Consider the following 23,788-nt stretch of genomic DNA (forward strand, 5'->3'; position numbering starts at 1 on the left):
TGTACAGTACTTTGCTTCCTGAAGTCAATGACCAGCCCTTTAGTTTTGCTGACATTGAGGGATAGATTGTTGTCGTTGCACCACTCCACTAGATTCTCTATCTCCCTCCTGTATTCTGACTCGTCGTTATTCGAGATCCGACCCACTATGACCATGTCGCCAGCAAACTCTAGATGGGAGTGGAACAAATGTTGCCACGCAGTCGTGTGTGTACAGAGAGGATAGTAGGGGGCTAAGTACACAGCCTAGAAAGGGCCCGGTATGGAGGATTATTTTGTTGTTTATTCTTACTGATTGTGGTCTGTGGATCAGAAAGTCAAGGATCCAGTTGCAGAGTGAGGAGCCAAGGCCTAGGTTTTGGAGCTTTGATATGAGCTTGGCTGGGATTATAGTGTTGAAGAACTGTAGTCAATAAATAGGAGTCTGATGTAGGAGTCCTTTTTGTCGAGATGTTCTAGGGATACGTGTAGGGCCAGGGAGATGGCGTCTGGTGTGGATCGGTTGCAGCGGTATGCGAACTATAGTGGATCTAGGTGTTCTGGAAGTATGGAGTTGATGCGCTTCATGATCAACCTCTCGAAGTACTTCATTACGATTGATGTCAGGGCCACCGGACGGTAGTCACTGAGGCATGTTGCTTGGTTCTTCTTTGGCACTGGTATGATCGTGGTGTTCTTGAAGCAGGTGGGGCCTCGCAGTGGAGTAGGGACAGGTTAAAGATGTCCGCGAACACATCTGCGAGCTGGTCCACGCAGGCTCCAAGTACATGACCAGGGATCCCATCCGGACCTGTCGCATTCGGAGGGTTCACTTTCAGGAAGGCCGATCTGACTTCGGAAAATGTAACGGTGGGTATGGGTGTGTTTTGGGCTGCTGAGGCACTTAACAGCAGATCGATGGTTTCCTGCTCGAACCGAGCATAGAATGCATGGAGTTAATCAGGGAGGGATGCGCTGCTGCCAGAGATACTGCTCGGCTTCGCTTTGTAGCCCGTTATGTTGTTTAGGCGTAGCCACAACCAATGAGAGTCTGTAACGCTAGTCTGTGACTCTAGCTTGGTCCGATATTCTCCCTTGACATCCCGGATGGCTTTGCAGAGGCCGTACCTAGATTTTTTATGTCGGTCAGGGTCGCCTGACTTGAACGCCTCAGACCTGTCCTTCAGTAGGGAGTCAATCTCCCAATTAAACCATGGTTTCTGGTTGGGGAACGTACATATTGCTTTCTTTGGCACGCAGTCGTCCACACATTTGCTGATGAAGTCTGGGACGGTGGTGGATTACTCATTTTGGTTGGTCGCTGAGTTCTTAAATATGGACCAGTCCACTGTCTCTAAGCAGTCACATAGGAGCTTGTCTGTTTCTTCGGACCAGCACTGCACGACCTTCTTAGCCGGGTTTTCCTGCTTAAGTTTCTGCTTGTATGCCGGGAGAAGGAACACCGTCTTATGGTCTGATTTCCCAAAGTGCGGTCGGGGGATGGAACGGTAGGCGTCCTTGATTTCGGAGTAGCAGTGGTCAAGAATGTAGTTGCCCCTAGTGGGACAGGAGATGTGCTGGTAGAATTTTGGCAGTACTTTCTCTCTCGAGGTTGGCCTTGTTGAAGGCCCCAGCCATGATGAACGAGGCCTCCAGGTGTTCAGTTTCGTTCTTGTTCATAACGGTTCATTTCTTCCAGCACCTTCTTCACTTCTGCCTGGGGTGGGATGTAGACCGCTGAGATAATGGCTGAAGTGAGTTCACGCGGAAGTGAGCGGCACTTCATGGTCAGGTATTCCAGGTCCAGGGAGCAGTAGGTCGCCAGGGTCGTCACATCCGAGCAGCAGGAGGAGTTAACGAGGAGGCAAACCCCTCCACCCTTTGCTTTGCCTGATGATGCGGTGCGGTCTGCCCGCTGAATTGAGAAGCCTTCAGGTTATATGGCACAGTCCGTGAGGCAGAAGTGAGCCATGTCTCTGTGAAACAGAGCACACAGCAGTCTTTTACTTCCCTTTGAGAGGCAAGTCTGGCGCTAAGTTCACCCAGCTTATTTTTGATCGCTTAGACATTTGCCAGGAGTATGCTGGGGAGAGGAGTCTTGACACCACGTTGCTTCAGTCTCACCTGCAGGCCGCCGCGTTTCCCTTGCTTCCTCCGTCGGAGGCTACGGCTGTGGCTGGATGGTCCAGGAATCCAATGGGAGAAGTCTGACCTTGTGGAAGGTAGGTGGTTGCGTCTGGCGGGGGCCTTGGCGCTGATTACATTTCCGGGGTTGCGTCCGGCCCCGCGGTCAAGGGGTGTGTTATCGGTTCAGGTTATAGTGTGTTTTTTCCGCTGACTTCGCTTTTCCTCTTAATTGTTCGAGTTGTCAAAATGCCAGGATCAGTCCCACAGACTTTGCTACCACCTGGTTTGGTCCAGGGCAATTGCCTCCCAGGGCTTGATGTCAATAACACATTATTTTTACATGAGCCCATCCTTGAAGCGCTTATTCTATCCTCCGCTGGTACATCTGCCCTGACCGAGCTGGGAGAAGCTGACCTGCTTTAGGAGTCTGATATTGGGCCTTCAAACTATGTGACCAAATCAACAAAGTTGATGGTGGATGATCATAGCCTTGATGCTCGTGAGAGGACACCGATGTTGGTGCGTCTGTCCTCCCATTTTAATATTAAGATCTTCTCAGGCAGCATTGAAGGTACAACTGCAGATCTTTGAGATGCCTCCTTTACATTGTCCATGTTTCATCACTGTACAGTAAGGAAGGGATCACAACAGCATGATAGATCATGAGCTTGTTTTCAGTTTGATGTTGTGATCTTCAAACACTCAGCTTCCGGGATTGAACCTGGGACCTTGGCACCGTGAGGCAGCAGGGCTAACCCACTGCGCCACCGTGCAGCCCTGGGCTTGGTCTTAATTTTTGACTGGAGTCACTAAGATTAAATAGTTTGCCGTTCATTTAGTAAATAAGCTGCACTCCAGCAGGGAGCTGGTCTCTAGTCAGAGCATGGCAACAAGGAAGACAAGTTGAGGTGATAAAACAACCTGGTTTGACTCCTGTTTTAATCTCAAATGTTAACCTCAAACCCGATCTCAATAGCCAAAAGACCTTTTGATAAGGTACCACACAATAGGTTGTATTACATCTGATATATTACCCTCATCGATTCTCGTTGGTCAAGCAAGATTTTCCTTTATGGAATCCATTGTAACTATTCATTTTTGAACTCTAGATTTTTTTCCAGTAATGATCCTATTAGGATTCCTTGCATTGATGTTAAGCTGGCTGATTGATTGCTCCCTTAACATATTCTCCGTTTTTTAAAATATCAATATGTTAGCTATTCTGCACCCCACTGCACCTCCAACACTGCACCTCCTAACAAATTATTAAAAATATGTAATAGCGTCTCCATCTTTCCTTAGATTCTTTTGAGTGCATGGATGCAATCTATCCAGACTAATCATTTAATATTTTTTGTTTTCTTTTAAATACTGTTTTATCACTTCTAACCTCCTCTTCGCTATTGCTGCCTGTGATTTTATCAGAGTCAATCCTGACTTCCCTTTCTAAAACAAAACATCAGTACAATGCATCACTTGGTTTTATGTTCCTTGATAATTGAACTTCATGACTCTGTTTTGCCTTCCTATTTGTTTTTCTGACTTCTCTTAGTGTTTTTATATGTTCCCTTGAATTGCTCTGCCCTGTTGCCCATGTAATTGGTGTATGCCCCTGTACTTACTCTCAATTTTGCCCTCGTGTCTTTATTCATCCTGAACATCCCAGAGTTTCATTTGTTCTTGTTTCGTCAACAGAATAGATTTTTCCTGAACTCTGCTGAAAACTGTTTTTAATGTTTTCTCTTGCAGTTTTATATCATGTTGTGCCAATATTATTGTCCATTTTATTATTTAAATGGTAATAGATTGGGAATTATTGTACACCAGTCACTGAAAACAAACATGCAGGTGCAGCAAGCAGTTGAGAAAGTAATTGGTATGTTGGCCCCCATTTGAGTACATGAGCAAGGATGTCTTACTGCAAATGTACGGAGCCTTGTTGAGACCACACCTGGGGTATTGTGAACAGTTTTGGTCTCCATAGCTAAGAAAGGTAAAGGGAAAGTCCAGCGAAGGTTCACCAGAGGGATTCCTGGGTTGGCAGGATTATTAAATGAGGAGCGATTGGGTCAACTAGGCCTGCATTCACTAGAATTTAGAAGAATGAGAGGGGATCTAATGGAAACGTATAAAATTCGGACAGGGCTGATCCGACTGGGTGCAGGGATGTTGTTTCCTCTGGCAGGAGGGTCTAGAACAAGGGGTCACAGTCTCAGGATACATGGTTGGCCATTTAGGACTGAGATGAGGTGAAATTTCTTAATTCAGAGGGTGCTGAACCTGTGGAATCCTCTACCACTGAAGGCGGTGGACACCACGTCACTTAATATATTTAAGGAAGAAATAGATTTCTAGACATTGAAGATGTCAAGAGGTATGGGGCGAGTGTGAGTAGTGTGTTAAGATAGAGGATCAGCAGTGATCATACTGAATGGCAGCGCAGGCTCATGGGGCCAAAGGGCCTACCCCTGTTCCCATTTTCTATGTTTCTGCATTTTAATTTAACTCCTTCCATTTGATGCTTAACAGGTCTTCCTCCCTGTTCCTATCTCTATCATTTATTCTAACATATTACAACCAGAGTTCAATTCCTGTCCAGCACCTAGGCACTAATGGACAACACACTCTTTGGGACTCTTGTTCGTGCCAAATTACAGAATCTTCTGTCATTATTACATTTCTGTTTGGCTTTCCAGCCACTAAGCTCATACCTCACAGCCACTGCCTTCTAAACTAAAGCCTGCATTGTGGCTCTTTTCCCTGATGTCTTTCTCCTTGTCCTTAAATGGTAACGAGAACATATTGTACTTCTGAGGAGAGGTGAAGAATGAAGAATGATCGATCCTGAATAAGTCCCTGCTATTCAGCCCTTTAAAACAGCCACATCTTCCCACTTCCTGCACTTGGGGTGTGATTGTATTCTGGATAAAACTGCAAAGAAATTCCATCCCCTCGACTGCCTCTAATTCACATCCCAGCCTAATGACTGGAGCTGGAGTGATCCAAAGCAGAGACATTTTTGACAGGTATGGGAATTTGGGTCGCAGCCTTGGGAATTCAGGGAATTTAGCACATGCAAACTCTCAAATACCACAGTGCTAGAACACGCCTTCCCTGCCCTCTATATTCTTTTCTCTTTATTTGTTTATCAATAGCCCGGATTAAAATAGATGGGACAGCTTTTGTTGAAGAAAACAAATCACATTACCGAAACTAATAAACCTGTTAACAGATTCACCTTTCATTTAGTGTTACCTGGTGAATTAATTAGTCAGTTAACAAGCTCACCTTATCAAGTAGATTGTAAAAGTCAACATTGCCAGCACAAAGGTACCTGCCCAGCAGTGTGGCGTGAGTGGTGAAGATTGTTGCTATGGGATACTGTCGGATTCTGCACAGTATCAGTCCCACTCCTGCCTGCCACTCATGAAACTGGGCAATGAGGTTTGGCCCGTCAGGAAACTGATCTGCAAGCTGGAGAAACAATATAATCTTAAACATGCACAGGAAATATTACAAACAGATAAAATAGTAGGCACGAGACATAAACAATTATAACTGATAATGGAGTGAGAGTTAGTAACCCGTTAAACATGCAGGTGCCAAGGTAAGTGTTCACACATTTAACAACCAAAATATTAAAAAGGAGGAAGCTTCATACAATTACCAAGCTAACAAATACATAATTCCATTTCAAATTATATATTTTAATCCCAAGATCTGGTGCCACTCAGACTTCCTCATGGATTCTGAATTCTCAGCTCCTCCCGATCCACTCGATCATATACTGTGCACTGAGGCAGACCTCAGACCTGACTGGATGCCAGCCAACACAGCAAACCCCTCCAAGTCACTCACCATCATGACTTGGAAATATATTGCCATTCCTTCACGGTCGCTGGGTCAACACCCTGGAATTCCTGCACCAACAGCACAGTGCATGCACCTACACCTCAGGACTGCAGAGGTTCAAGGAGGCAACACATCACCACCTTCTCAAGGGCAATTATGGATGGGCAATAAATGCTGGCCTAGCCAGCGATGCTCACATCATGTGAGTGAACTTGTTTTTTTAAAATTGACAAGAGGCTTTACATTGGATTACAAATGCCTGGTTGCAATGGTATTGCTTGCACTAAAAAACGTGCTAGAGCTCCATTTGCCAGGATCTGACCCGAATTAGATGGATTTGGAGCTGGTCTTTGCATATAGCAGCAACAGGAGTAAGCCATTCAGCCTCTTAAGAATTTCCCACTATTTAGTGAAATCTTGGCTGATCATTAGCTCATACTTGCCAGCCTTTGCTCCATGCCAGTGAAATGTTCTTTCCAGAGATTTATACTTGGATCTCAGGTGAACAAGATGGATTCTGACACAGTCAGAATGGGATCACCCAGCAGCCTTTGCAGTAGCAGAAATCTAACTTTTGACGGGAACAGATTAAGGATGAGTCCACTCATTCCGCTGTTCTGCAAAATGTATTTTAACCCAAACTTAAAAGAAGCACCTCAACAGGCCAGTGTAACATTTCTTTCATTTCCTCCCCAAAAGGGTTGGGTAATGTAATTAACAATCAAAGACATTTTGCATCATGGACACATATTTGGCAGGGAGGGAGCTAAACTCAATTCCTGTTTGGAGAGGAGGCAAAGGGGAAAGGAGATATTAGAGGATGTTCTGAAATCAGATGTTTGGAACATTCTACATCATTTCACAACATTTCCTCATAACAAGAATCTCAGAAACATGTAAAACCCGAAGCATGGCGGGAATTGCAATGTGGCATTTTAAAAAAAAAAATCAATATACCTCTTTCAAAAACATGGCAGTTAAGGACCCAAAAATTACAGCATCATTTGATTCACTGTCAAAATGGGGGATGCCAATGTAGCAGGTATCCCAGAATTCTGCTTTCCATCTGTCCAGGTTCCAAGCTGCTGCACCAATATCAAATAGCAGCACATACGGATTACCTTCAATCAGCCACCTGCCAAAACAAACCTGGAAACAGAGATTGCATGAGTTAGGGTGAAATCCTTTGAATTGTGTTAGGATCCAGGACAAGAACTCAATTTTGTAATTTGTAAAATTGAGGAAATGTTACTGCACCACAGGAGTGATAACACTGAACAATAGGCACATGTTAAAACAAACTTTAATTTAAACAATGAATTAGCCACATTAACAACAGAAGAATAGTGTGACAGTTAACAATTCTTAAATAAAACATAAACTTTAACTGACTTCCTAAACTTATCTCTTTGTTCCAAATTAAGCAAACAAATAGTTTAAATACCACTCATGAATAAAATTAACAACCAGGTGTCTGCTTGCTTTTCTCGGTGCAAAATCTTTGGAGGGGGATCAAAACTGAAACACTTCAGATTAAGTTCTACAAGAACTAATTTTGCAGACAGCCCTGGCTCCTTGCCTTAATTACATCATCTGTACCCAAAGCATAAAGGTATTTTCTGTCTCCTCCCTCAAGATGTCCCATGACTGTTCAGCCAGTACCAAATACCATACCCCTCACACCCCAGTTGTCCTTTACGCATAAAACGATATTCCACTTCACCGCAGAATCAATGCTTTCCTCACTTTTATGACCCCTGAATCACAGACACATTGGCCGGGATTCTCCAATCCCGCGGCAGAGTGTCCGTCGCGTTTTACGACAGCATGAGCGGGCCACTCCCACGACTAATTCTGGCCCCTCCAGGGGGCCAGCACGGCACTGGAGCGGTTTGCGCCGCTCCAGCTGCAGACATACACACAGTTAAGGCACACCAGAACCCCGCATGGGTAAATGAAGGCAGGGACAGCCCCCCACAAAAGCCACAGGAGTGTTACAACTGTGGACAGTTTGCACGAGAGTGCAATGCCCCACAAAAGCAACAGAGAGCCCAGCAGACAGGCACTCTAAATAAAACCAGGACAAAGCCAATACATAGCGTTAGCACCCGTTCAGATCAGATGGAGCTGAACGGAACGGACTGACGGTGTTCGGGCTCCCCCAGTTGTGTCTGCGACACCCTTTGGGATAGGTCCGGCCGACCAGTAGTTGCAGCAAAGATACGGGGACAGCCCATGGTGTTTCTCTGGGACACAGGAGGGTCCCGCACCACAATCAATTCCTTCACCATGTTTCAAAAGGACACGTGGCCCACTACAGCCACCATCACCCTCCGCGGTTTCACAGGCCACTCACAGCAGGGACACATCACAGCCCCTGTCCCCATTCAGATTGGCAATATAACGACAAAGCACCCCATAGTTTTAGTCGACCTGCCCCACACAGAACACATTTTAGGCATAGATTTTATGAATTCCCACAATCTGTCCTTCGATCCAGTCAATCAATGTGTTTTGAGAATGGCAAAATCTGCAGGAGCCCCTGCAACGCTCACAATAGGAGAATATGCAAACAGGATTAGCACAGTAGGCAAATTTTGGTTTGACCCGACCACAATTAGTACAGACAAGCAGGTTAGTGCAGTTCTGCAGAAGCACAGGACGGCATTCGCGACCCACAAACACGACTGTGGCCGGATGACTGGTTCCGTTCAAATCACAGGACCTGACCCTAGACCCCAAAAGCAATACAGATTTCCCCAAGAGGCAGAGGGAGAAATCGCAAAAGTTATCGACAGCTTATTAGAGCAGGGCGTACTCAGATCAGTAGCCTCCACTAATAACGCCCCGATTTGGCCAGTGAGAAACCCGATGGATCATGGTGACTGACCATCGATTACCGGGAACTCAACAAAGTCAGCCCCGCAGCAGCCCCCACGGTAGCCACAAGTCCAGAGACCATGCTCAACCAGGACTCAACTCAATACTTGACGGTTTTGGATATCAGTAATGGATTCTGGTCCATTCCATTGGCAAAAGCGTGCCAATACAAATTTGCCTTCACTTTTAAAAATCAGCAGTACACGTGGACATGCCTTCCACAAGGATTCCACCACTCCCCCTCCATTTTCCACCGACAGCTGGCAAATGGTTTGTCAAAATTTTCTCGCCCCGAATGTCTGGTCCAGTATGTGGACGACCTATTACTGCAGACAGACACCAAGGCAGAGCGCATCGAGCTTCTATCCAAACTCCTAGCACTCCTACAAGAAATTGGGTGTAAAGCAAACCCCAAAAAGGCCCAGATTTTGGAAAACAAGGTGATATATTTGGGTACAATTATCACATGTGGTAAACGCGAGATCGAGCATAAAAGGATTGACTCGATTGCCAAATTGTACCTTCCCCAGAACGTTTCAGCCCTCCGGTCGTTTTTAAGACTGGTTGGCTACTGCCGAAACCATATTGACGGCTTCGCCAGCAAGGCAGCACCCCTCTCGGAACTCCTAAAGAAAGGAACCCCCTGGGAATGGCTTCCGCAGCATACGGATGCTGTAGACTCTTTGAAAAGAGCACTCAAAGCAGCCCCCGCACTACAAGTTCCAGACCCGCTTTCCCCCTATGCTATAGAGGTAGCAAGCACAGACCGCCCCTTTCGGTCGTGCTCCTTCAGGAACGGCACGAACAGTTAAGGCCCAGTTAAGGCCTCCAGAGTCTTAGATGCTATGGAGCAGGGATTTTCAGCCTGTGAAAGGCACCTGCTTGCAGTTCTTTGGGCAGTACAATATTTTTCATACATAACCGGACTGAACCCCATCACAATCCTGACGGAACACACCCCCACCCAACTTTTATTGGATGGACGACTTAAGGACGGTACAGTCAGTCAAATAAGAGCAGCCAGATGGACCCTTCTTTTGCAGGGACGGGACATCACTGTTAAAAGGACCAAGACCCACACTTTCTTAGCAGATAACCTACAGTACCCAGGCACCCCCCCACGAATGTGAAATCATCTCAACGCACCACAACACAGGCCCTTTTATTGTGAAAACACCCCCCAGAAAGATAGGTAGTTCACCCCAGAGTCCCAAGCACTCAGACACATGCGAACCCATAAGAATATATGTGGATGGATCTGCCACAATATTACAAGGGAAGCGCATAACAGGATGCGGCATTTATGTCGAGGGCGCGCCCTGGAACAAATCGCAATAAAACTTCCAGGACACTTAGACACGCAGGCGGCAGAACTAGCAGCTGTGGCGTACATTGTAGAACACCCAGATTCCTTCCCCAGCCCAGCAGACATATACTCAGACAGCCTCTATGTCTGCAACAGCCTTAGAGAGTTCCTACCCCTGTGGAAAGCAAGAGGATTTGTTTCCGCAGACAGAACACCCCTCCCCTCAGCCCCATTGCTCCGTCACATTTTAGAAAAAGCACAGGGCAGGACTTTTGGAATAGTTAAAGTTCGTAGTCACCATCGTTCCTCCCCCCCCCCCTGGAAATATAAAAGCCGACGCACTGGCAAAAGCAGGTACCAGGCACGGATATGTTTGGACGCCCCCCCCCCCCCGAGAGCGCAACAGTGAATGCAGTTCAGGTCTCACTGACTAATAGAGGATTTAGTACAGGCCCAGAAGCAGGACAGCAATCTCAGGGAGATTTTAAAAGGAAGATTCCCAGCACCCTATGATAGATGTAAAAATACTCTGACCACACATGACACTGGTGTTAAAAGACACCCTTTATGTGGTTCCTGAATAGACAGGAATCAGCTCATTTGTTTGTTCCATGACGGTCATGGACATCAGGGAATTGATCCCACTACAGCCCACCTCAGGCAGCTCTGTTGGTGGCCGAGGTTAAAAGAAGACGTAACGCACTACGTTGAGAATTGCCTTATCTGTGCCCAGAACAATCCGGACAGATACGCCAAGAAAGCTCAACTTAGTCACACCCGCCCCGTTAATGGCCCCTGGACTAACCTCGATTGATTTTATAGGACCATTGCCCCCTTGCACGAATAAAGTATGTACTCATTGTGATAGACACGTTTACAAAATGGGTAGAGGCATTCCCATCCAGAACAAACACGGCAAAGACCACAGCCAAGATCTTAACCCACCACATCTTTATGAGATGGGGACTCCCCCGCAGCATTGAATCCAATCAAGGTTCCCATTTTACGGGACGTGTCATGAAGAACGTCCTCATGGTATTTGGCATTACCCAAAAATTCCACATCGCATACCACCTCCAGTCGAGTGGTATTGTGGAGCGCATGAATCGGACCCTAAAAGCTACCCTCCGAAAAATGGTCCAGCAAAACAACACCACTTGGGATTTAGTCCTCCCTTTTGTGCTGATGTTTTTGAGAAATACGGTTTCAACATCTACAGGTTACACCCCACACACCCTCATGACTGGACGTCCCATGAAAGGCACAGAATTTTTATGAGGATTAGATTTGACCAGCCCCGAAGTGACAGCCCTCACACACGTGAAAGCAGTAGAACAACTGGTAGAGAATGTTAAAATGGCTCAGCTAGCAGCCGCGTTACAATTAGGCACACAAAAGAAACAGAGCAAGGCCTGTTTCGATAAGACAGTACATGCAACTGAGTTCAATGTAGGACAGCAAGTCATGCTCTCCATATACAACCCCAGCACATTCCTGTCACCTAAATATTCGGGTCCATACTCCATTGCGGACAAAGTAAGCCCCTCAGTCTACAAAATTAAGTACCCCAATGGAAAGACTGCGTGGTTCCATATTAACCAGCTTAAGGCATATGGACCACAGTCGAACCCCACACACTACGTCATGCTCGACGCAGCAGACCATGCCCCACCCACAGCCAACGTAACCCTACTCTCCCCCAACACGTCCAACCCAGCCACGGACTCAACCCCGATCTATACACTCCGCCCCGGAACGCCCACAGACTGCAGCAGTAGCGACAGCGACTGTGACACTGACAATAGCCACAGCACGTCACCTGCTATCCCCATACATCAGGCCCCACACCCAGCGAATCCGAACACGATTCGAGTGATCCCTTCATCATCACTTTCCTAAACAAACCCCAACACCGACCACCGACTTACGATTACGACCCCGACTCCGTCCCCACAGAACTAGACACCACCCTTTGGCACCGCGGCAACTCATTCAGGCTCGTCCGGAACGACGAGATGGATCCCAAATCGCACCATGCAGCCCGATCAGCTCTGATACATTCCAGAGTATGGCATCCGGGAGTAGATGACGACTTTGAGTCTGACTCCCAAAGCGAGAACCCCTTTACGGCCCTGTTCGCAACAGACAACTGAGGTGTCCAGATGATGTTTTAAAAAGGAACCGCTTGGGAGAAAACGGTGTCCTTTCTGATGGAACCTGCAGCATGTTGTTTAATGTTGTCTGTAGTGGTATTGGTAAATGTTTCTAAGATCGGAATTTTTTTTTCCACAGCCCCATGCCTTATTTTTCGGCCGAAACCTCCGAGAACTTGCCTGCACGCTCATCGGCAGAAACCGCTGAGAGCTTGCCAGACCACCGTTCATAACTGCCCTTCTGGTTAAAGGTAGAACCAATACGGCAACCCCCACGATGACTACATTTTTGCCCGTTCTTGTCAGTTGCTCAGGCAGTGGAGAAACGGTATTGGCCCTGCCTGGGACCCCCCCCTCTGGTCAGCTACGCTTGGGTAGAGCACACACGGCATTGGTCGCCGTCCTACCCGAGGATTCCATCCAAATCTTACCCGTCGCGGCCCATACGCACCTCATTTCGACAATTTTGGTTCAAAAAGTTGTTTTGTTTTGTTTCAGGCGATCCTTAGGTTGCCAACCCTATGCTATTTACATCCTCAAACATTTGGATGGTAAATCGCACAGCCTGCGAGATGGCTCGCACTGTTTCAGTATTTTTAAGTGTGTCTTGTCCTGAATATTCGGTTTAAAAAAGAAATGAGGGAGTCACACATGGTGACAAATTGTAAAGGGAGAATTGGCACTGAAGGACAGACATACGAACAGACGAGATATTAAACCAAGATAGTAACAGACACTTTGCTTGATCCCACAGAACTCCAGAAGCTCCAGCGAAGAGAAGAGAAGAAAAAGAAGAACCATGAGGACATCCTCCGTGTTGCTTATCACCCTAATGAACATTTGGTTGCGCGCGAACGCGAACCCCCTGACCCCAAACACCCCCCCCCCAGCCGTTAATGATTCACTTCCCCATAGCACCCAGAGCCCAGTCACAAGCGACACCACACCATCTTGGTGTGACAGGTTTATAACCTGGTACTCCCTGTCCTACTTAATTAGAATCCCTACTAGTATTGGCGATACTCTGCTGCATCGTGCAGAATATCCACATGAGGAAATGGAGGAGAGCCTACCGCGCTAGCACCCCAGTATACAGAATGAGAGCCCCTATTTTCGTTTTTCACCAGACCCCCGCGATCTATAATAAAGGACATTCGTTTGCGTTCCTTTTGTGAATAACGAAATGTGTTTCATGAGCGACTGTACAATCCTCAGCTTGACTGCCAAGCCAGGAACAATGTGAACAATGCGGTCATGATTTTGTGTGTATTGTTTAAGAAGTTAATATGATTGAATGTTTGAGTGAGTGTAGTTTATTGAGGACAGTTAGAGCTACCGTTTTTTTATTTTGTAATGCATGTCTCTGTTTTGACATTGCACCAGTTAGAATTGTCAGTTAAAATTTTCTTGCATAGTTAGGGTCAGTGTAGAGGCCATAGAAGAGTGCTCGCCGGGTCAGGGAGTGAAGACAACGCAGTTATGTGATCCTTCACGCTTCGCATTAGGATCACAAGGAGGGAGTGTGGCCACCCGAGTTGGCCACCTCCTGACTTAAAATGGAGAACCGCAAAGGCTGAAGGGAAATTCAGCCAACACAGGCAAAGGCTAGCAAATACAGAAATCATGTATATTGGAACCTGCAAAACAACCAGACAGCATCAAAACCAGCAGCCATCTGCATAGTAATGTAGCAGCCATCTACATTGTAATGTGTGATTCCCGGGCACAATGGCAACAGTTAAGGTAAACAAAGCCAAGCCAGACTCCTCGGCGCCAGCAGGAGCCAAGACAAAGGAAGGCCAACGGACACTTAGGACCGCCCAGCGATCAGGGAACTGCTCCAGCTTTGGAGAAATCGATCCAAGTGATCGGAAAGTAGTCCAATCACTTGGAACCAGGTACGGGGTCCGCCCCGAAGGGCGGGAAGCCCCTGGGGACTGTAAAGTAAAGCCCCCAAGTTCAAATCGTCCTTCTTGACAGGGTCACTCAGCAACGCGAAGCAACCCGAGAGTGAACTGTCCAGCGGCCGCCAAACAAGTAAGTCTCAAGTTAACGCTCGCTACGAGATAGGCGCTCCTAGCTACCAGTCCATACCAGCTTTTGAATCCTGCAGACTCAGGACCTGAACGAAAGGCCATTTGTTCCCCTGACCTGGTGGGCCAGTCCGAAGCTAAGTATAGGCCTGTTAGTTATAGAAATAGCCTAGAAAGTAGAGTTTATGCACGAGTAGTGATTTACTGTGTATAATAAATGTGCTTTGATTTGAATCTTACTAATTGGAGTGTTGAGTTATTGATCATTACTTGAACTTGAACCTCGTGGCGGTATCATAAAGATACCTGGCGACTCTAGAGCAAAGGTTATAAAACTGAGCCAATTGAACCAACCAAAAGTTAGCAATAATTGGTCCATGGGACGTGGGTGTCGCTCGCTGGGCCAGCGTTTATTGGCCATCCCGGAGGGTATTTAAGAATCAACCACATTGCTGTGGGTCTGGAGTTACATGCGGGCCAGGTCAGGCAAGGATGACAGATTTCTTTCCCTAAAGGGCATTAGTGAATCAGATGGGATTTTACAACAATCAACAATGGTTTCATGGTCAGCTTTAGACTTTTAATTCTAAATTTTTTTTCTTGAATTCAAATTTCACCATCTGCAATGGTAGTACCCAGAGAATGACTTTGGATTACTAGCCCAGCGACAAACCACTACACCAATGCCTCCCCTTTGCAACTGTGATTACACTTCAGAAGTACTTAATTGGCTGGACAGCACTTTAGGATGTTAGGAAAGGTGCTAATTAAATGTAGGCCTTCTTTTCTTTCTATTTGAAAGGAATTAGGAGTAGCCAGAAGATAGGATCAAATTCCAAAAGATAGAAATTGCACTGCAGTTTGTGCACATCTTCCAATAGTTAAATGAGCTGAATTAATGGTCACTAAACACACAGAGAGATAGTGTCCCTTACCTGAAATCCTCGATGTTTCATAGAATCCATTGCCTTTTTAATGGCTGGGTTGCTTGGCTCACACACTTCCACTTGCGTCTTCACGTTATGTTCATAATAAGGACCAATCAGCACATAGTTTTCTCCCCATTCATCTGCAGTGACTTTCGCCTTTGTCTGGATTACAGTGCAGATACCTCCGACTAAAAGAAAGAATTAAAAACCCCTGCAGTATGCGATTTGAATACATCAATGCCGGAGCATTCAAGTATATCCAAATTACTATGCATCCAAATTACTTGTTGAAATAGTTCATAATTGTACTCATTCTTTCTCTGATATGGCCATGTTAAAATTGCCTTTGCCTATAGAAACTTCAAATAATTCCCTGGCAGTTAATGGAGTTGGACACTGATAAAAGGTGCAATTTAAATATAGGCTTTCATCCTTATTTATCTGCACTGCAGATCTCAATAGCAGAGATGACAATAGTGCTCCTATTGTTTTTGGATCAGAATAAAAGTTCTGCATGCAGCATTTTAATATTTTTCATATCCAAAGGTGCATCAGCACGAGTGTGCCAGTTTGAGGAAATGAGGGGACATAAAACCTTGTTCAAGCTGATGGGGACTCCTGCCATGCCCAAAATGAAAGTTTCAGGAAACAATTGGCATTGTTGGTGATGTAAGCAATGGGACAGAGTCATCTATCCAACATATTGGCGCTAAGCTTTACTGGGAGTACGGCTGCACTACTGGGAGTACTGCTACTATGGTTCTCAATGTTCACATTTACTGAATCTTCACACAACTCCACTGGTTTCCTCCGCCCAGCAAACCAACTTCAAATGGTGACCTACAAACTCCTTCCGTGGCTTCGCTCCATCAGGTTTGTGTGTTTTGCACACAGCTCCCACTCTTCCAACATCTTCGACACTCCGAAGCAACGCATTCTCCAACCCTCTGCTCTCTTTGCTACTGGCAGCTCTTCATGACCACTGACACCATTCAATGGAGTGCCCACCCTTGTTACCCACAACTTGTCCACCTTCAAAAACCTCCCCAAAAGATGGTTTGTGATGCAGAGCGAGGCCAGCAGCGTAGGTTCAATTCCCATACCGGCTGAGGTTATTCATGAAGGCCCCACCTTCTCAACTTTGCCCCTCGCCCGAGGTGTGGTGACCCTCAGGTTAAATAACTACCAGTCAGCTCTCCCCCTCAAAAGGGGAAACAGCCTATGGCAGTCATTTTCAAAGTCAGCGTTGTGTTAGGAGAATCGGGGACCATAGGTCGCAGCGTTTCTGACTGCGGGACGAAGTGCACTCCAACTGCGACCAGTCTCTTAAAATGCTGGCCATGACCAGCTTTCAGAATGCCAGACATCCTGCGCATGCGTGCCACCTCAACAGTGTGCAGCCCTGGAGCCCAGCAAGGCAGAATGCCTCCTCCGGACATCAGCGTGCTGACCCCGGAGCAGATGGAGTCTTCTCTCCAGAAGTGGCGGAAGAGAACAGGTCATGTGCCCCATATACTGACGTCACGTGCTGTGGGCGCGAGAGGATTCCTCCATTTTGTTGCTGCCAGCAATGCTGGTGAGAGCTCCAGGGCCTCTGGTGCACAACTCATGAAGAAGCTGAAAACTTAAGAACAAAGTAGCATAGAGATGATTTGTTGAGGTATGGATTTATTAATTGTACCACTGCAAATCTGGATGCAAGGTTCATGGGTGTTATATGCAGGGACGTACTGGCAAATTAAAGATTAAAACCCTCAAAACTTCAAAGGCATTTCAATACTAAGCATGGCAAGTTTGAGGACAATACTCTTGATTTTTTTTGCATGCAGTAAGATCTTAAATCATCCGCTGAAGTCCTTCGCAGAAATGTAAGCAAGTGAAATCATGAGGACCAAGCAGGCTCACCCGTCACATTAAAGGAAGCGAAAATGACGGATTGTGAACGTATGGGCCGTGAATGATGAGCAGAGAGGGTCGGCCGGCATGGGCCGTGAAGGATGGCCGGTTGGTAAAACTGGGTCCCGGGTAAAGAAGTTGAAAAACACTGGCCTATGGTCATCTGGGACTTTGGCGACTTTGCACTTACGCAAGGTTGGAAAAATCACCCCAATATAAAATTAGAAAATTGAAAACATTGGATTTGTGTCCAGAGGGGAAAAAAAGTCACTCCTGGAGCAAGCAGTCAGCCATTTGCAGCAGTTTGGTGCCCTCTGTCTGCACAAGAGAAAAACACCTGATATTACAGCTGGATTGATCTTTTAATTTTCAGATCACACTTGCATTCATTGCAGCCAGTTAGCAGTTCCCGGCTCCCATCACAGTTGCAGACACAAATTAACAGTATGTTCTGCAGATCGGAAAGGAACAAGGGGAAAATCAATGGGTGGTAGCAAAGACCCGAATGCAAAGCAGTTCAAGCTGCGAAAGGTACCGTTTTTCAAAGTGTCACATTGCATTGATCTCCCAATTCCCAGTGTTCAGGACCAGTCATGCAAACTCTGACCTGTATTGTTCCCTCATTTCTTTGATGCTCCTGCATCTCAATGCTTCCGTCCTTGGCCTCAGTCTTGGCTGTTCCCCCTTCATTCTATGGGGACTTATTCACTAGCCCATCAGTTCTATTCCCAGTTCTCGTCAGAATACTTGTCCGTGGTTGCACTGGCCTTCTACTGTCACTAATATTCCAATCTGAACTGTTAACACATCAGTTGAACAGCCTGAGGACTGTTACTACGATCTCCTGTGCTCTGATCCCCATCTGCCACTGAGAAAGTCCGGCTGGTTGCCAACTCTGCCTTAGGACAGTTGCAATCCCTCACCTGCTTCGCGCCCTCCCCCCATTAAGTTCTGACCTTCATTGTTGGAAACTGCCCCAGTAGTTCCCTCATCTTGTTTAATCGCCATTTGCCTGCTGGAGTTCATGCCTGGATGTGTGCACCTTCAAAGAAACTCATAATCCAGGACAAACCAGCCTGCTTGATTGTCCACCACTGATGCATAGTGACAGCAGCGTGTACCATCTACATGATCCACTGCACTAACTCAGGCTCCATCGACGGCACCTTCCAAACTTGCGACCTCTGCCACCTAGAAAGACAAGGGCAGCAGGTGCATGGGAACATCACCACCGACAAGTTCCCCTCCAAGTAACACACCACCACCTTGGAAATATAATTGCAGTTTTTCCACTGTCACCAGTGAAAATCCTACAACTTCCTCCCTAGCAGAAGTGGGTGTATCCACACCACATGGGAGTGCAGTAGTTGAAAGTGGCAGTTTAACAGCCACGTATTACCACCATTACCAACAAGGGCATTTATGGATGGATAGGCTGGCCTCGTCTGTGATGCTCAAATCGCGCAAATGAATTAAAATACTTGAGCAGCTGCAGAGACTTATCCAAGTTTCAATCAGCTACCTCAATGATGGTGCAATCACCACTCCTCGTCACTGATCCATGTATCAACTACATGCCTCATGTGGTCCTGATTTTCTAGTTTGCATTCCATTGTAATCTGCTGGGCTCCTGTAGTTTAAAAAAAAACTATGCTCCTCCACTCACCTCCCAGGTCACCTATACAAACATCTCCTGAATATCTCTTTTGAATTAGAGCCCGGTGTTTCCAGCAGTATACTTTGTTTTATCACCACAACTGCTTCTCTTCCAGTACAAGTGTCGCATCGATTGAGTTTCATCAGGAACTTGGTCACAACAAATCTGGGGTCACTTCTGAACTCTAGGGGCGCGATTCTCCGAGCCCCGCGCCGGGCCGGAGAATCGGCGCAACCGCGACAGGCCGCCCCGACGCGCGATTCTCCGAGGTGCGGAGAATCGGCGCCATTTGCGCCAGTGCGTTTGGCGCGGCGACGGTCGCGGGCCGCTGTCCGCAGCCGGGCCGCCGATTCTCCGGCCCAGATGGGCTGAGTGGCTGCGCGGAAACAGAGTCCCGCTGGCGCCGTCCACCCCTGGTCGCTGCCGGCGGGAACTCTGCGCGAAGGGTCAGGGGGGTGGCATGTTGGGGGGGGGCTCCGTCCCCGGGTGGGCCTCCGATGGGGTCTGGCCCACGATCGGCGGGCCGGCCTCCTTCTCCAACCCCCCCCCCCCCCCCCCCCCGGGCCTACTTTGTTGTCCGGCCGGCCCCTGAACCCCCACGCCATGTTGCGTAGGGGCCGGCGCGCTGAAGAAGTCCCCCGCGCATGTGCGGGTTGGCACCGCCCAACTGCGCATGCACGGGTTGGCGCGGCACCCTTTTGGCCCGGCAAGGGAGGCTGGAGCGTCATGAACTGCACCAGCACCATGCTGGCCCCTTCTGGAATAGTTTGTCCCCGCTCCAGTTTCACGCCGTCGTGAAACGCGACGGCATTCACGACAGCGCGAACACTTAAGTCTCCATTTTGGAGAATCGTGCCCTATGTTTTTTTTTTAAATTTATCCTCTCCGGAGATGTGGGTGTCACCAGCTGGGCCAGCATTTGTTTGGCCATCCGTAACCACATTATTGTGGATCCAGAGTCACATATAGGCCAGAACAGTCAAGGACGGCAGATTTCCTTCCCTAAAAAGGACATTAGCGAACCAGATAGATTTTTACAACATCGGTCAATGGTAGTTACATGGTCATTATTACTTATACAAACTTTCAATTCCAGATTTGTTAATTGAATTTAAATTCCACCAGCTGCCATGGAAGCTGGTAGACAGTAGTTAGCACAGTGGTTAGCACTGCTGCCTCACAGCACCTGGGAGCCGGGTTTAATTCTGATCTTGGGTGACTGTCTGTGTGGAGTTTGCACGTTCTTCCTGCGTCTGCATGGATTTCCTCCAGGTCCTCCAGTTTCCCCCCACAGTCCAAAGATTAGGTGGATTGGCTATGCTAAAATTGCCCCCAAGTGTCCAAAAGATGTGCAGTGGGGTTACGAGGATAGGGTAGGGGAGTGGGCTTGGTAGGGTGCCCTTTCAGAAGTTTGGTGCAGACTCGATGGGCTGATTCGCCTCCTTCTGCCCTGTAGGGATTCTATGATCTGAACCAGTGTCTTGGGTCTTTGGATTACTAATCCAGTGGCATTACCAATACAACACCAAATACTCCTGACACAGACAAGGCTTTTAGGTTTTAGTTTACAAGGCAAAGGTGCTTCCAATTGTTAACTCAACAAAACATAGCTAAGAATCTCAATGGCATATTATAAAATAGAATCAACTTAAAAAGACTCATTGCCAATCTAGACAATTTATTTTTGGACTCTTGTAGAAGAGTCATGGACTCAAAATGTTAACTCTTCACGTATGCTACCAAACCTGCTGCATTTTTCCAGCATTTTCTGTTTTCATTTAATTCACTAGTGTAGAACAAGGCCATTCGGCCCATCACATCTGCACCAACTCTTTGAAAGAACACCCGAACCAGGTTCCACCACCCCCCACCCCCCGGAAACCCCATTTAATCCGTATATCCCTGGACACTGAGTGGAAATTTATCATGGCCATTCCACCTAACCTGCACATCTTTGGGTTGTGGGAGAAAAGCAGAGCACCCTGAGAAACCCACGCAGACACGGGGAGAAAGGTGCAAACTCCAGTCACCCGAGGCTGGAGTCCCAGGTGCTGTGGGCAGTGGTGCTAACCACTGTATTTGGGGGTGGGGGGGGGGGGGTGTGGGTGGGGGGGGGGTGTGTGGGTGGGGGGGGGGGTGTGTGGGGGTGTGGGTGGGGGTGTGTGTGGGTGGGGTGGGGGTGTGTGGGTGGGGGGGGGGTGTGTGGGTGGGGGGGGGGGGTGGGGGGGGGGCTGCTGGGGTTTGAGTCATGTTTATTTTGCAGCAATTTGTTAGTCCCCAGCCCAAGGAAGTTTGGATTTTTCAAAATGGAAGTTAATAGGTTGTTCATTAAGTGCATCAAGAGAACAGATTACAAATCAGCCATGATACAATTGAATAGCAGATGTACCAGATGCTGCAGAGATTAAATAAATGGTCTACTCCTGTTCCAATGACAATGATTTGCTTCATGATATTTAAACACAGTAAAATAAAAGGACAAACACTTCCTTAGATAGGCTAACCAGTGGGAGAGGATTAGATGTCTTGGGGGCAGTTCCAGATTTTGTGTACCCTGTTCTTCTAGCACATTAACCTAATCCACATGACTTTGGTAAGGCCACATTTGGAGTACTGTGTACAGTTCTGGTCGCCTCATTTTAGGAAGGATGTGGAAGCTTTGGAAAAGGTGCAAAGAAGATTTACCAGGATGTTGCCTGGAATGGAGAGTAGGTCTTACGAGGAAAGGTTGAGGGTGCTAGGCCTTTTCTCATTAGAATGGAGAAGGATGAGGGGCGACTTGATAGAGGTTTATAAGATGATCAGGGGAATAGATAGACAGTCAGAGACTTTTTCCCCGGGTGGAACAAACCATTACAAGGGGACATAAATTTAAGGTGAAAGGTGGAAGATATAGGAGGGATATCAGAGGTAGGTTCTTTACCCAGAGAGTAGTGGGGGCATGGAATGCACTGCCTGTGGAAGTAGTTGAGTCGGAAACATTAGGGACCTTCAAGCAGCTATTGGATAGGTACATGGATTACGGTAAAATGATACAGTGTAGATTTATTTGTTCTTAAGGGCAGCACGGTAGCATTGTGGATAGCACAATGCTTCACAGCTCCAGTGTCCCAGGTTCGATTCCGGCTTGGGTCACTGTCTGTGCGGAGTCTGCACGTCCTCCCCGTGTCTGCGTGGGTTTCCTCCGGGTGCTCCGGTTTCCTCCCACAGTCCAAAGATGTGCAGGTTAGGTGAATTGGCCAATGATAAATTGCCCTTAATGTCCAAAATTGCCCTTGGTGTTGGGTGGAGGTGTTGAGTTTGGGTAGGGTGCTCTTTCCAGGAGCCGGTGCAGACTCGAAGGGCCGAATGGCCTCCTTCTGCACTGTAAATTCAATGATAATCTATGATTAATCTAGGACAAAGGTTCGGCACAACATAGTGGGCTGAAGGGCCTGTTCTGTGCTGTATTTTCTATGTTCTATGACAAATTCTACATAACTCAAAAGTAGAGAAATGCCAAGCAACTTCTCCCAGCTAACAAATCAATCGTGTTTTCTAAAATCAAACTGGCAGCTCCAGCTACTCTTCCAAATGTCAACAGGCCAGGAGTTAATGAGTAACTTGGGAGGTCAAAGGTCCAGAGAGCTGATAACACACACACAGATTGGCAGGGAGGGAAATTAAAAGGTTAATTCGCCAGTTATTCACTTCTGAGAACGAGAGAGGCCCATCAAGCTTTCTTTTAAAAACATCCGACATTAAATTCGCATCTTAAAATCCTCATCTTAAAATGCTCTTAACGGTCTGGACATATCGGGGATGTTCCAGGGTTTCCGAAACCGATCACTGACCTTTGTTGGTGACTTCCCAGGAAATCTCAAAGAACATTAAATTTTCCACGGGCAGTGTGTCATCTTCCCAGGGTGGGAATCCGCTTAAAGAGGTCACCGAAAGTGACCTGACCAGCGGCATTTCTGTTTTTTTTTGGGGGGGGGGGGGTGAAATCCCTTAAGGTTGCAAAAAACAAAAACTACAAGAGTTGACTTTCTTTGCCCTGCGGCAGTCGGTTGAGTTAAGACTGGTTTTCTGCTCCAGTGAACAATGCCCTCAAGCACTGGTCTTTAACTTTTGTTGGGGGGGGGGGGGCAGGTTCGTCAGGTCGAATCAGGCAGACGGAATTTGCCAGGTGGTGGAGGAAGGGTCCTCACGGAAGAAAGCTCCCAACAGCAAAGATATGTCTTTATCACGTGAGTGTCCCAATGTCCTGCCCATTTGCCGTGAGCAACACAATCCTCTCCCCAATTCAGGCTGTGCAACTCGAAGTGGGTCAAACCCCAGGCACCTTTTTTTTATTTGCTTTTCCATATTGGTTAACAACTTGGATGAATTATCAATAGTGAACTTTGTTTTATTTACTTTGTGCATAACTTAAGCGAGATCAAACAAACAAGTTCTCTATAAATTCTCTTGCAAATTATAGTCTACGTTTAAAATGAATCCCAGGTCTCCAGCAAGGTTTCAGATGTGCAGAATTACATACAATTGCAGGTTATCTTTTTAAACCAAGTCTGTAAATTTTAAAAAAACTATCTTTTACTATTTTAATATTATTCTTATTACTTGCAGCACGGTAGCATTGTGGATAGCACAATTGTTTCACAGCTCCAGGGTCCCAGGTTCGATTCCGGCTTGGGTCACTGTCTGTGCGGAGTCTGCACATCCTCCCCGTGTGTGCGTGGGTTTCCTCCGGGTGCTCCGGTTTCCTCCCACAGTCCAAAGATGTGCAGGTTAGGTGGATTGGCTGTGATAAATTGCCCTTGGTGTCCAAAATTGCCCTTAGTGTTGGGTGGGGTTACTGGGTTATGGGAATAGGGTGGAGGTGTTGACCTTGGGTAGGGTGCTCTTTCCAAATGGCCTCCTTCTGCACTGTAAATTCTATGATAATCTATGACTTCTCGTTTCTCTTCAAAAATGCCCTCAGTGCCTTCAGGACAG

General features: G+C 47.0%; 1 protein-coding gene across 1 annotated transcript in view; it reads right to left on the bottom strand.

Annotated features, from left to right (window-relative positions):
* Positions 1–22,933, bottom strand: part of gys2 (glycogen synthase 2) — a 57,990-nt gene extending 35,057 nt beyond the window's left edge. Inside the window, exons 1-4 of the mRNA XM_072471775.1 lie at positions 22,645–22,933; positions 15,265–15,446; positions 6,915–7,106; positions 5,394–5,579 (exon numbers count right to left, since the gene is read on the bottom strand). Of these exons, the coding sequence (XP_072327876.1) occupies positions 5,394–5,579; positions 6,915–7,106; positions 15,265–15,446; positions 22,645–22,765 (681 nt within the window). The 5' untranslated portion in view covers positions 22,766–22,933. The remainder of the gene's footprint in view (positions 1–5,393; positions 5,580–6,914; positions 7,107–15,264; positions 15,447–22,644) is intronic.
* Between the last annotated feature and the right edge of the window lie 855 nt (positions 22,934–23,788).

This window comes from Scyliorhinus torazame, chromosome 13 (genome assembly GCF_047496885.1).
Source record: "Scyliorhinus torazame isolate Kashiwa2021f chromosome 13, sScyTor2.1, whole genome shotgun sequence".
Classification (NCBI taxonomy): Eukaryota; Metazoa; Chordata; class Chondrichthyes; order Carcharhiniformes; family Scyliorhinidae; genus Scyliorhinus; species Scyliorhinus torazame.